This window comes from Mesocricetus auratus, unplaced genomic scaffold, assembly GCF_017639785.1.
Source record: "Mesocricetus auratus isolate SY011 unplaced genomic scaffold, BCM_Maur_2.0 Super-Scaffold_100013, whole genome shotgun sequence".
Classification (NCBI taxonomy): domain Eukaryota; kingdom Metazoa; phylum Chordata; class Mammalia; order Rodentia; family Cricetidae; genus Mesocricetus; species Mesocricetus auratus.
The window spans coordinates 45110233-45123061 of NW_024429196.1; the positions used below are offsets into that span (position 1 = coordinate 45110233).

At 38.3% G+C, this 12829-nt stretch overlaps 1 protein-coding gene across 1 annotated transcript; it reads left to right on the forward strand.

Annotated features, from left to right (window-relative positions):
* The first annotated feature begins 5804 nt into the window (after nucleotides 1-5804).
* LOC121143550 (olfactory receptor 2B2-like) lies at nucleotides 5805-7441 on the forward strand. The gene is made up of 2 exons (XM_040755668.1): nucleotides 5805-6703; nucleotides 6983-7441. Exons 1-2 carry the CDS (start codon nucleotides 5805-5807, stop codon nucleotides 7029-7031), a joined length of 948 nt encoding a protein of 315 aa, XP_040611602.1. The 3' UTR covers nucleotides 7032-7441.
* Nucleotides 7442-12829: the final 5388 nt, after the last annotated feature.

Sequence of the window (12829 nt, forward strand, 5' to 3'; positions counted from 1 at the left end):
CAGATTGACTCTAACTTGTGTCAGGGGGACAAAAACTAACTTGGAACACCCTATCAGAAAAGACTGGCCTGTCTCTAGTTACCTTGAGCCTTGGAGTGTAGTCTCCCATGCCTTTCTACTGAAGAGCTGTGTGTTCATCAGAGTTCAGCCACCGTATTAGTCATGAGGACTGGGTTTCACTCCCCAGAACTTGTGAGACTTGAAAATGCAACTGCTTTTCAGGGGTTTTGTTATTGTTGTTATTTACTTATTTTTGTTGTTGTTTTTCCAGGCAGGGTTTCTCTGTGTATCTTTGACTGCCCTAGAACTCACTCTGTAGACCAGGCTGGTATCAAACTCACAGAGATCTGCCTGCCTCTGCCACCTGAGTGCTGGGATTAAAAGCATGCACCCTCACAACTGGCTGAGTTTTTATTTTGTTCTTCTTTCTTTCATGTAGCTTTTAACTTCCCATCTCTACTATATTTAAAGGCTTGTTCAAAATCTTGTATGAGGTCCTTAATTCTGGTCACTTTAGCTTTATAAGAATAGCAATTTTCTCCCCATCCCCTGCCCCTTATTCCTTATTAGCTTTCCTTTTTCCAGCTGAGTATGATAAGGTTAGATTAATGAAGCTGTCAGCTTCAGCCTGACACCTAAAGCCAGCAAATTTCTCTAGGGAAAAAGCAACTTCAAGTTCACTTCACAGGTCTTCACCATTGTATTTATTACTTCAAAGGCTCTGTGTTATTTACACAAATATTTTTATTATTTATTATTACTTCTTCAGTTCTTGAAGGGTTAGCACATTTCCCAAGATATTCTGTTGCCTAGAAACAGAATCCATGATCTAGATTTGTGCTAAGTTTGCAACAGAGGACATAGACTTCACTACCACAGGTGGCTACACAAATAGTGGTCACAGATCACAGTTTCACCATGAACCTGAGCTTCATTTCATAGACTAGAACTTGGACAGGCCCTTTCTAAGACTCTGAGATAGGTCCTAGTGATGTGTTCATATAAAGTTATTTCACCCATAATTCATGACTCCCACTCTTTTTCATTTTCATATTGATTGATAATGAAGTAGGTGTGAGAATTTTTATTATCTAGTTGAGAGATGACATCATTCATAGTTATTTATATATATAAAATAAGTGATTATTAGCTTTTCTGGAATAGGAATAGTGTACTAGTGGTGTATGACCACTGTGATTAAAATGACAGAAACAACTTGAGGAAGAAAAGGTTTGTTTTGGTTATGATTTGGCAAAGATTCAGTCATCAAGGCTGTAAGGGCATGACAGTCAATTTTAGTCCATGTCTGTTAGAGCAGAGGAATACTCAGATAGCAGTGGGCCAGAAAGGTCAGAGGAAAGGGGCAGAGGGAGAAGGAGGAAGAGGAAGAAACTGTAGACACAACACACGAATATATATGTAATACAGCCAAAGCAGTACTGAGGAAAAATTATATCCTTCAGTACCCATATAAAAGTAAAAGATCACAAATAAACAACCAATTACAGTGACCCAAGAAAATGTACTACACAAACAAACCAAACCCCAAAATAGAAGGAAGGCTTACTGAAGATGAAAAAGTAGATGAAATGGGCTCCTTAAACCAAGAAAAAAATGAATAGGCAATTGTTTATGTAGTCATAAAATGAACTCCAGTAGTAATAAAAGAAAAACACTACTAAGATACATATAGTAATGTGGGTAAATTTCAAAATATTATACACAGTTGAAGAATCTAACAAAACTTTACAAACTACACACATAAAAGTTTTGATATAGAGAGAGGTGTGTGGGATACTCACATCAAGTACCCCACATCTGTGGAGATGTCGGGACTCAATGGGGTGGCTTGCCTCATAGCAAGAGTGATTACATGGAGTGGGTTGAATAAGCAAGGAACTGTGTTGAAAAGCCTGGTTTCTTCTACTTGGAGAGTAATGGAAAAGTAAGGAAAGGGAGAAGTCCTGAATGAAATCTATAAATTGAAATGGAATGAAGGTATCACTGAGAACTTATGAACTTAATATGCACATTTGGGTGAGCTAGAAAGAGGCAGGGAATGTCTGTGTGGGGGTATTAAATACTAATATGTTCATGCACTCTTATATCATGCTTTCTTTTCCATCCCCTCCTGAGGGAATTCAGAATGCTGTGGAGATATGGCCGTTCCAGACATATCTTGTGCTGAATTTAAGGAGGTGTTTCTAGAAACAAGAGGACAGGGCAAAAGGATGGAGTGGCAGCTTTGAAGATAGTTATGTGGGTACAAATCAGGGAAGTCTAAGTGTCAAAACAATGACTGAATGAAATTTCAACTAATAGGTTGGAGAAGGGATACATGAGTCCACACTGCTTTAAACTTGTGAATAATAAAGTGGACATTTGGTAGAGGGTCAACTAATCAACATAGAAGAAAGGAGAGACAGGGAAAGGAACATTTCAAAATCATGGTGTCTTGGATGCAGATGGGCATCAATGATATGCAGGAAGCAGAGGGGGCTTTTAGTCAGATAAAAGAGGCCAGCACATACCAAAGAAAATCTAAAGGATTCTTCTTCGTTAAATCCGAGGGTAACAAAATGGCCCGAGATGCTATCTTAAGAAATGTATATGTAAATTAAGATTTTTGTTCTCACTGAACTAAGTAGTGAGCAGATCTGGCAGCACATCCCTATAATCCCAGCAATTCGGAAGCTGAGGCCATCCTGAGCTACACAGCCAGATCCTGTCTCAAAAGTAAATATCAAGCAAACACAAAATAGCAACTAAATGGTTTTGGGAACTCTCTAGATAGCTTACAAAAAAAGAAAATAAATCCCTACTGAGCACAAACTTTAGTTTTCATTTGATAAAGCACTTTAGTTTCATGCCATTCCGTTAGTTTTTGAAAAAGTAGAGTATTCCATCCCTAGAGGGAAGTTCCTTCTTGAGCTAATCAGTAATGAGACATCATTTCACAGATCCCCTGCCTGTGTCCCATTGGGTCAAATGCTGACTTTGCCACTATAAACAGAAGACTTTGGCAATGTAGGATTGAGATTTCTTCCACAGACCAAAAGAAACACCAGTCTTTACAGAGAAAGTATTTTTATCCAGGTTTGCAAGAGTGACAGGAAAAAATAATCTCTAGAAAAAACAGTAGACTCCCTAAAGTGTAAATGACATGGAATCAATGCCACATTTTCCAATCCTGAGTGATAACTTCTTTCTCACTGTCCAGATAACTGTGTTTGGGGACCTCAGAACTTCATAGCAAATGAGACAAAAGAACTCTATTCAGTTGGCCAAAATGAGTATACGGCTAAGCAGTGCAGGAAGGGGCCAAGTTATCAGTGCATTTTAAATTAGTTCTACTTGCATTCAAGGCTACTTGGACATCAAAGCAAACTCATCTGTTCCCAATGCTTAAGTTGGTGGTAAGTACATAAATGTATACAAACTGCTAAAAGTTGCATTATAATTTGAGCATTAGATGACATTTGTCATCTCGCTGGGAACCATGGCTTTCATAGCAGGTCAGCTTTCCCTTCTGTTTGCTGCTCAAACAGATCTGGGCTATCAGGAAAGCAACTTAAGCTAGAGGAGCATAAACCAAGCCTCTGCCTTCAGGGTTCATCTTTTTAGAGAGTAAATTTTATGTAAAACTTTCCATTATTAGTTGTATGATGGAAAAGACACCTATTATTTATGCTTATAATTTAGCAAAACATGACTGTGGTAAGCTTCTCATCAGAGTATAAAGTAATTTGAGGAAACACAAGTAAACAGTTTTCTATGGAGAGGAAAATATCAACTTGTTCCCACCACAGAAAACAAAACTGATATTCAAATTGCTTAATTCACATTTCGCAGACCTGGAACTGACTCTTGTTAACTTTCTTGTTCCAATGTTCGTTGAAGCATAAAGCTTACAAAGTTGTTATCAATACTTCCCTCATCTTCTTGAGCATTCAAGCTCAGATATGGGTCCAGGAAATTCAAGAGGGAGATGAGAAATACAAGGTCAACCCATACACAGGTTGAAGATTAAATATATAAATAAATAAAGTAATGATATTATTCATTAAGGAAGTGTCCTAAATGTTGGATTAAAATACTCTCAGATGCCTGTGGATAAAACTTGTAAAGACCCCTGAGTAGTTTTCTAAAACTCTCAATAACCAATGCCAGCTTTAACCTCACTGCTGCACTCTCACAGGAGTCAAATGTTTTTTTTTCTTTCTTTTTGTTATCTATTTGTTTTGTTGGCTATGTGAATGGGTATTATTCCAAAGGGGAATGCTATCACCCTAAGGTGCTGCAATGTCGGTTTGCTGTAAAGGAGAGAAAAACCTATTTGGTGATCTCAGAGACATCAGCAGTGACTGCAAGCAAGTAGAGTAAGCATTAAGAGGCAAGAATAAAAGCACAGCCCATGTAGTTTGATTAATGCAGCTGGGGTAACCTAACCTTTAGTTTTATGGTTTTTTTTAAATTAACGAATACTTTTTCCTAAGGCAAATGCTATAAGCCTGAGTTCAAATCATGTAAAATACAGGATGGTACCAATGTTATCTAGAGTTATGCTTTTAGGAGTTCATAAACATCTGATGGACACAATCAGAAAGCTGAATAAAACCCAGTGTGAGAATTAAAGCACTGAATTATTCCACTCCCTTTCTGGCTTTCCTGACTGTTTCTCTGTTGTTACCCTGTTCCAACAGTTCCTGCTAGAGTGATAAATACTTTTGCTCCTCTTTGTGAGGTGACTTTGGAGCAGGAGAGGATGTCACATGTCACGGATGCACTAATACATTATATTGTTCACAAAACAGTTCTATATTACTACTCTCAGGGTGAGGGGTTAATTGATTAGAAATGAGTCGACTAACTTTCTCTTCTTTATTGATGATGAGGCTTCCTGGAGAGATAATCTTTTGCTGAGTTCTCAGAAGAAACATTAGAATCAAGGCCTAGTCAGTTGGGGCATTAGTCATGTTGAAGGAGAAAACAGGCAATGTCCTCCGTGGTGAGATGCCTCTTTAGCAACAATACAAACATCATTTACTCCTTATTATCAGTTAGGGAGACTTTACAACTTTTCCAGTGAGGATCCAGCTTGAAAATGGAACTAACTCTACCCAGTTACTATCCCAGAACAGCAAGTCCTTGGTGAACTAGGACATAGAGTCATTGAACCCGTTGGGGGGGGGGTGATACTATCTTGTAATACAAAGACATATATTCTGTGTCCCCAGTACATGAGAGGGTAAGGCAGGAGGATAATGCCAGCATCAGCTACACATCAAGATTGAGGCTAGCCTCAACTACATAAGAAGGAAAAACAACAAAAATGAAATTGTGAAGTATGTGAAACGTATCTTTGCTAATATTGCTTATACTGTCCTTTCTACCTTGTTCCCACAGTTCTTGGCAATATATTTTTTTTATTAAAAAGGACAAAAATGTGTTTCTTCAATCCCCCCAACAGCAGATATCCAGGGAGAAAGACTCCAGAAAGACCCATCCACTGAACAGCAAAACACCAAAGGAGCAGCTCTGTGACTGTAGAAACTGATGCAGTGCTGCCTACTTAAAATCACTTTGCCATAATCTGTTGTGAATCCTTAAACTCCTCTGAAAGGTTTGGCAGACACTTCACCTTTTGTCAATACATTTTTTTCACACTAACAGGATCAGTTTGTCAATGGATGAAGTACTGTGGCATCATCACTTCATAACTAATTGATGCAGCCAATAAGCATGTTCACTGGCTTTCTAACCCCAATTTGTGTTCCAGGGACACGGAGTCTGTACCATTTACCATGAATCTGGCAAATGAGAGCATCCCAGGGGAGTTCATTCTCTTAGGGTTTTCAGATCGGCCATGGCTGGAGCTGCCACTCTTTGTGGTGTTTCTGGTGTCCTATATCTTGACCATCTTTGGGAATATGATGATAATTCTGGTGTCCCGCCTGGATGCCAAACTCCACACCCCCATGTACTTTTTCCTCACTAACCTGTCCCTGCTGGATCTGTGCTACACCACGAGCACAGTCCCACAGATGCTCATCAACATATGCAGTGCCCAGAAGGTGATCAGCTACGGTGGCTGCGTGGCCCAGCTTCTCATTTTCCTGGCCTTGGGTTCTACCGAATGTCTTCTCCTGGGTGTCATGTCCTTTGACAGATTTGTAGCCATCTGTCAACCTCTCCATTACTCAGTCATCATGCACCAAAGACGCTGCCTCCACCTGGCGGCTGCATGCTGGATCAGTGGCTTCAGCAACTCAGTATTGCAGTCTACGTGGACCCTTCAGATGCCACGGTGTGGTCACAAGGAAGTGGATCACTTCTTCTGTGAAGTTCCTGCCCTACTCAGGTTGTCCTGTGTGGATACCACGGCAAATGAAGCAGAGCTGTTCTTCATCAGTGTGCTGTTTCTTTTAATACCTGTGACTCTCATCCTCATATCATATGCTTTTATTGTCCAAGCAGTGTTGAGAATCAGGTCAGCTGAAGGTCGGCGAAAGGCATTTGGGACATGTGGCTCCCATCTAATTGTCGTGGTACTTTTTTATGGCACTGCCATCTACATGTATCTGCAGCCCCCGTCCCCTGCCTCTAAGGACCGGGGAAAAATGGTGTCCCTCTTTTATGGGATCATCACCCCTATGCTGAACCCCCTCATCTACACACTTAGAAACAAAGAGGTAAAGGGTGCATTTAAGAGGTTGATAACAAGGGTTTTCTTGATCAAAAAATAAGGGATGCCCAATAGCAGCCCTATTAGTAGTATAAGTTTTTACAGCCTGGTCATTAATATTGTTTTGCTCCCCGTGGAACTATTATGATGGTTCTCCTCAAATAAAATCTGAGAGAGAACTGCATCTCTGTTCTGCTGCCCAGATATATTAGTTTCACATGCCCTGAGAAGTGACCTTTCATGACCCGCCCCCCAAAACAGGTAACCCTATAAGCTGTACATTTTAAAGCTTTGTACTATTTGTGTGCTTGGTAAGGATTCTCAGACTTCTAAAGTAAAAACCTGAGAATTCTTTCTACAAAAACAAGGCATTCACTATACATACAGATACACCATCATGCACATAAACATACTCTCATGCTCTTTTAAACATGTGTAGGAGTGGCGGGGCATTGGTGGCATACGCCCTTAATCCCAGATCTCATGGCAGGCAGATCTCTGTGAGTTTGAGGCCAGCCTAGTCTACAGAAGAGTGTTCCAGGACAGCCTCCAAAACAATACAGAGAGACCCTGTCTCGAAAAACAAACAAAAACAAATGTGTAGGAGCTCTAACAGAAGTAGGGAATGCTGGTCATAGACTCATCTTTTTGAGACCTGGGTAAAAATTCAGCATTATCTCTACACCAATGCAATTTAAAATCCACAGTGAACCCCCCACCCAAAGTTTATTCGAATATTCCATTATTTCATTCTTATAGTTTCTACCTCTATTAAATTAATGACATCTTATTTCATCTACTAAAAAAGAAATACTAATAAAGCAATATTTTAATTTAATCAAACTGGTTTTTAGCATTTTAAATGATTTCTCCTATATACATATTATCTTTTCTTGTTAACTCTTAAAGGATCTATAGTTAAATCCTGTTTAAAAACAGTCTTACAGTGATGCCTACTCCTGTTCCATGTACTTTTCGTATGCAAGAAGAAAGTTTGTTTTCTGTTAGTTGCCTTCAGTCATCACAGGCTATAATTCATACTTCTTCCATATTGCTTCCAAAATTCAACAGTGCTGAACAAAATTCTTATACACTAAAAGTCATAACTGATCAAGTTTATTATATATTACACTTTAATTAATCTCTTTGATTCTTTTTTCACCAAAAATTGATCTCAAAAACAGAGAATGAAGCAGCAGCAGCAACAACAACAAAAACCACATAGAACACTTATACTGAGTCACAATACCTTTAGGGTTTCTAACCCAGCAGGTCCGAGGCAAAGATAAGAACTTGTCTTTCTGCAAGTCCCCAGAAAATCTTGATGTTCTCTGACAGGGACCAGACTTTAAGAACTGCTCTACTAACAGTTAAAGAAAACAGCAATTATATTGGGGGTCCTATCCTTTATTTATTTTATTTTTTTGGTTTTTTACGAGACAGGGTTTCTCTGTATTGTTTTGGAGGCTATCGGTCCAGCCCGGCCTCGAACTCACAGAGATCCACCTGCCTCTGCCTCCTGAGTGCTGGGATTAAAGACATGTGCCACCACCGCCCAGCGGGGGTCCTATCCTTTATTTCTATCACTGGGAGTTAAAGAGAATACTGGAAGTGTATTTTGAAAACCAGAGGGCATTTTCTAAGTAAAGTGCATGCTTATCTTAAAGTTCAAGTAAAAGAAGGAGCAAATTTCCAGAGACAACTTTTTATGTCACTTCAAAGTCAATGTCAGTGTCCTTTAGAGATCTGTGAGAAGCTGGCTGTGGTGGCTCTCAAGGGCAGGATGCTAAGGAGAAAGCTGGTGAACCTGTATGCTCCATCCTGGCCCCCTGAGATAGTACTGATATTTTCCCAGATCTCATCTGGGTCCATTACAGCCTTCATAACTACGGTTAGGCCAGTATAAAATATTTACTGATGCCTTGACTGAAGCCAGAGGTGGGGTTGGAGGAATTAGCAGAGAGGCTAAAATTCAGGTATTTTTTTTGTTTTAAAAAATGAGCAATTTAATTGATTCAGCACACTCTACATTAGTGAATTTTAAAGGGATTTATATAGAAATTCTACAAATATTTTTCTATTAGTTAATATGTACATGCATATATGATACGTGTTTCTTGATCTTCCCAGATAATTCTCATTGCACTTTTGTACAATGTGGAGCAATACTGACTAAGGAGGTAGAATAATTCTATGTGCTCCTATCTGTGTTTAAAAACTCTCATAAAAAGTGATGAATAAAATGCTACTATCTTGGAAAGAATTCACTATTGCTACAGGATTTAAATATTTTACCCTATTAGTTGACAATTATCATTAGTCTGTCTGAATTTAAAAATGACAGGATTTATAACTTTAAAAGGATTATTTAATATAAGAAAATAGTTCTAAAGATGTGAGAAATATTGTGTAAAGTAAAAACAGCAAACAAATGGGTGATATTTTACATAAATCAGTATAGATGTGTCAAATACATTTTCTACACGAAAAGGTACAGAAATATGATTGATAATATATTCCATAAAATCCTCACTTGGGAAAACAAAAACATACTGATTATACTATTGACCGCAGCTCTTGAATTTGCATTTAAAATGTGCATCTAAAATGCTTTAGTTGAATAGAGAGTGAGGAACTCAGCAATCAGAATATCAAACTTCTCGAAGACTTTTTGAAGCATGGATTTGTTCAGTATGGAGTAGGGCACGCTTTTTCCGATGTCATTGGCATCAGGATTGGAAGGGTGCTCAGGAAATGTAGTTTCTTTCATAAATAGCAGAATCCCTACCAGTGGGTAAAAGTCAAAAGTTGATTTTAGTACAGTGGAAGAAAAGATTCAGACATTGACACTATACAATGCTAATAGAGCTATTTCTGATAATCTTGGAAAACAGATATTTATGAAACAAGGTTGAATCAATGCTTTTCTATTTCATTCTATTTCAGGAGTTTTCAACAGTGAAATCAAATTTAATACACTGATTCCTCTAAGTGACCAAAGGAAAGCAAGCAGACAGAGAAAATGGTAACACTGGAAAGTCTTGAGTAGAAGTTGAGCTGGTGGCTGTGGCTTCGAAGAACAAAATCGGTTTTTTAATTGTTCTTATATGTCACATTAGAAAATATGAAATGTCAGAAATGGGTCAGTGTCTCTGAGATTTACAAATAATGGAGAGAATGAATAGCTTGTAACGAATCTTCCAACCCAAAAGGTTAATGTCCTGGCAGCTATAAGAATAATTTGTTTAGATATGAAAAAGATTTCCAAATTTCTGGACGTTATGTACCTGAAACCAAGAATCAACCTGGCCATTTTCCACAATGAGTGGTGAGGGAAGGAGAAAAAGTGACCTACTTGGAGGAGCTGTCCCATGCATGTTGCAGATCCTGGAGGCTCCTTTCACATCTTTCTCCACTTTGTGAACCTCAGTCAAATCTGTCTCAACCTGTCTCATAAATATTCATGACGACATTTGGGAGCCTTCTAAATAATCTATAATGAAGACCTCCTCTTAAGATTCTCAATCGTATCTTTTGTTAATTAAGGTAACACAAATTATGAGGTGTGCCTGTAGACCTACTTCATTGCCAAAGCAAGATCATCACTAAAATACTGAGCCATCAACACCATTGGGAATCGTAATAGTCCCCCATCTCCTAAATAAAAAAGAATAAAATTAAGTTGTTTTCTAGAGTCTTGATCAGATTGGCAAGAATCCACTTTATTCTTATTCTTAATGTTATCACTATCTTACTATCATGAGAAATTTTAAAACTCCACACATTTTTCCTATTTGAAGCAGTAGAAGACAGATTGCATTGCCTACCAGGATATACATTGAGCTAAACACTGGATAAAAGTTGGCAGGAAAACAAATAAAACTTGTCATCTCTTGGCTTTTGTGAATAGAGCTACAGATGTCTCTCTGAAATACTGATTTTATTTCCTAGATGAATGTGAAGTAGTGAGATTTCTGCATTATATGGGATTTCAGTTCTTCGAGGAAACTTTAAAGTGTTTTCTATAATGGTTATGCTAATTTAAATTGTTCTCTGTGATGGGTAACTAATTTACATTCACACTAACTATACATAAATGTTCTATTATTTTTCTACATCATTACCAGTATTATAAAGCCCATTATTACTGGGTGAAATGACAGATCATCATTGTGGTTTTGATTTGCATTTCCCTAATGAAGTAAGGCTCAGCACTCTTTCTTTTCTCCCTTCCTTCCTTCCTTCCTCCCTCCCTCCCTCCCTCCCTCCCTCCCTCCCTCCCTCCCTCCTCTCTCTCTCTCTCTCTCATTTGAAGATTTATTTATTTATTTATTATGTATACAGTGTTCTGTCTGCATGTATCGGGTTCTCTGGCAGGTAGGGCTATGGAAGGTCAACCCAGCTGGTCTTTTCCTGGGGTTGAGCAGAATGGAGAGTGTCAACAACCCAGACTTCCTCCTAATTCCTGCAGAGAACCACACTGAGTCGGGAGGAAGGGGTAGGGGATTGGAATCTTAGGATGGGGTAAGGTGACATGAGGAGTAAGGGCCAATAATATTCCACCAAGCAGGCAGGTAGCTAGGCAGGAGGCAATCTTACATCAGGTATGGCTGGGTCACCCCCATATGGAAGTTACAGGCTAAAAACAGGTCGCCAAACTATAGTCAGGCTCAGGAGGTTTCATTGGGTCTCATGTCGCAGCCTTTTTAGGTCCAACATGCATGTATGCCAGCAGGCCAGAAGAGGGCACCAGATCTCATTTATGGATGGTTGCGATCCATCAAGGATGCTGGGAATTTAATTCAGGACCTCTGCAAAAGTAGCCAGTGCTTTTAACTGCTGAACCATATTTATGTTGTTGGCCACTCTTATTTCATCCTTTTTGAAATGTATGCTTAGATCTATTGCCATTTTTTCTATCTTTTAAGGCCTTGCTATATCTTGAATTCCTCATGTATTCTGAAGAGTAGCACATACAATTTGCAGATATCTTCTCCCAGTTTTTAGTTCAAAAGCATCTGAGTTTTATATGGTCCCATATGCTTACTTTTGTTTTTATCTATTGCACAGTTAAGGGCTTGTCAAAAAAAAAAAAAGCCTAATGTTATCAAATGTTTCCTCCATTTTTAAAATACAAAGACGGCACTATTTTAAAAGTGTGTTTTTTGCATCTTTGTGGAAAATCAGTTGGCATAGATATACAGGATTAATTCCAATATTTTTATTGTTCTGGATTTTTATTGTTTGTAGGCCAGAAATTTTCTGTTTTGATTGCTTTAGCTTAGTAGTATATCTTTAAACCAATATTGTAATTACAGTTGCTTTATTATTTTGTCCAAGACTTCTTTGTGTGTGTGTGGTATATGGGTGCTCATTGATATATTTGAAGGGCCACTGAATGTATCACATGCCTTCTACATCTCTTGAGTTGAAAGTGAGGCTTTTGTCTTTACTGTGTGGTATAGCATGTTTATTATTTGTTGGACTATCCTTTCATCCCACTTAATCATGGTGAATAATCTTTCAAATGCATTGTAGGATTTGGCTTGTGAGTGTTTCCTTGAGGACTTATTTAGTTGTGTTCATCAAAGACATCACTCTGGAATTTTATCGCTGTGTCTCTGTCAGCTTTTGTATTAGAATAAATGCTAGCATCACAGCATATACTTGGAACAATTCCTTCCTCAATTTTATGGAATAATTTAAGAAGAGTTAGTATTGGTTACTCTTCAAACTCTTGATAGGGCCTCGGTGATGGCCTCTTGGTCTTGGGCTTTTCTTTAATGGAAACTTCTTCATTGCTATTCACTGTTATTGAATTCTTCACATCTTCTGTTTTCCTGGTTTAATTTTGTCAAGGTGTGTCTGTCCAAGAATCAGTCTGATTTTTTTCTAGGTTAATTATCAAATTTGTTGACATATGAATATTTATAATAATCTCTGAAGATTTTATTTTAGTTGTTCATTGTCTCTTTTTACATCTCCTTTTATTTATGAGTCTTTTCATTTTCTCATTCAGATAGCTAAGGGTTTGAAAATTTGTTTATACTATTGAAGTAAAGTCTTAGTTTTGCCTGGCAGTGATGGCACACACCTTTAATCCTAGCACAAAGGAGGCAGAGGCAGATAGAGCTCTGAGTTCAG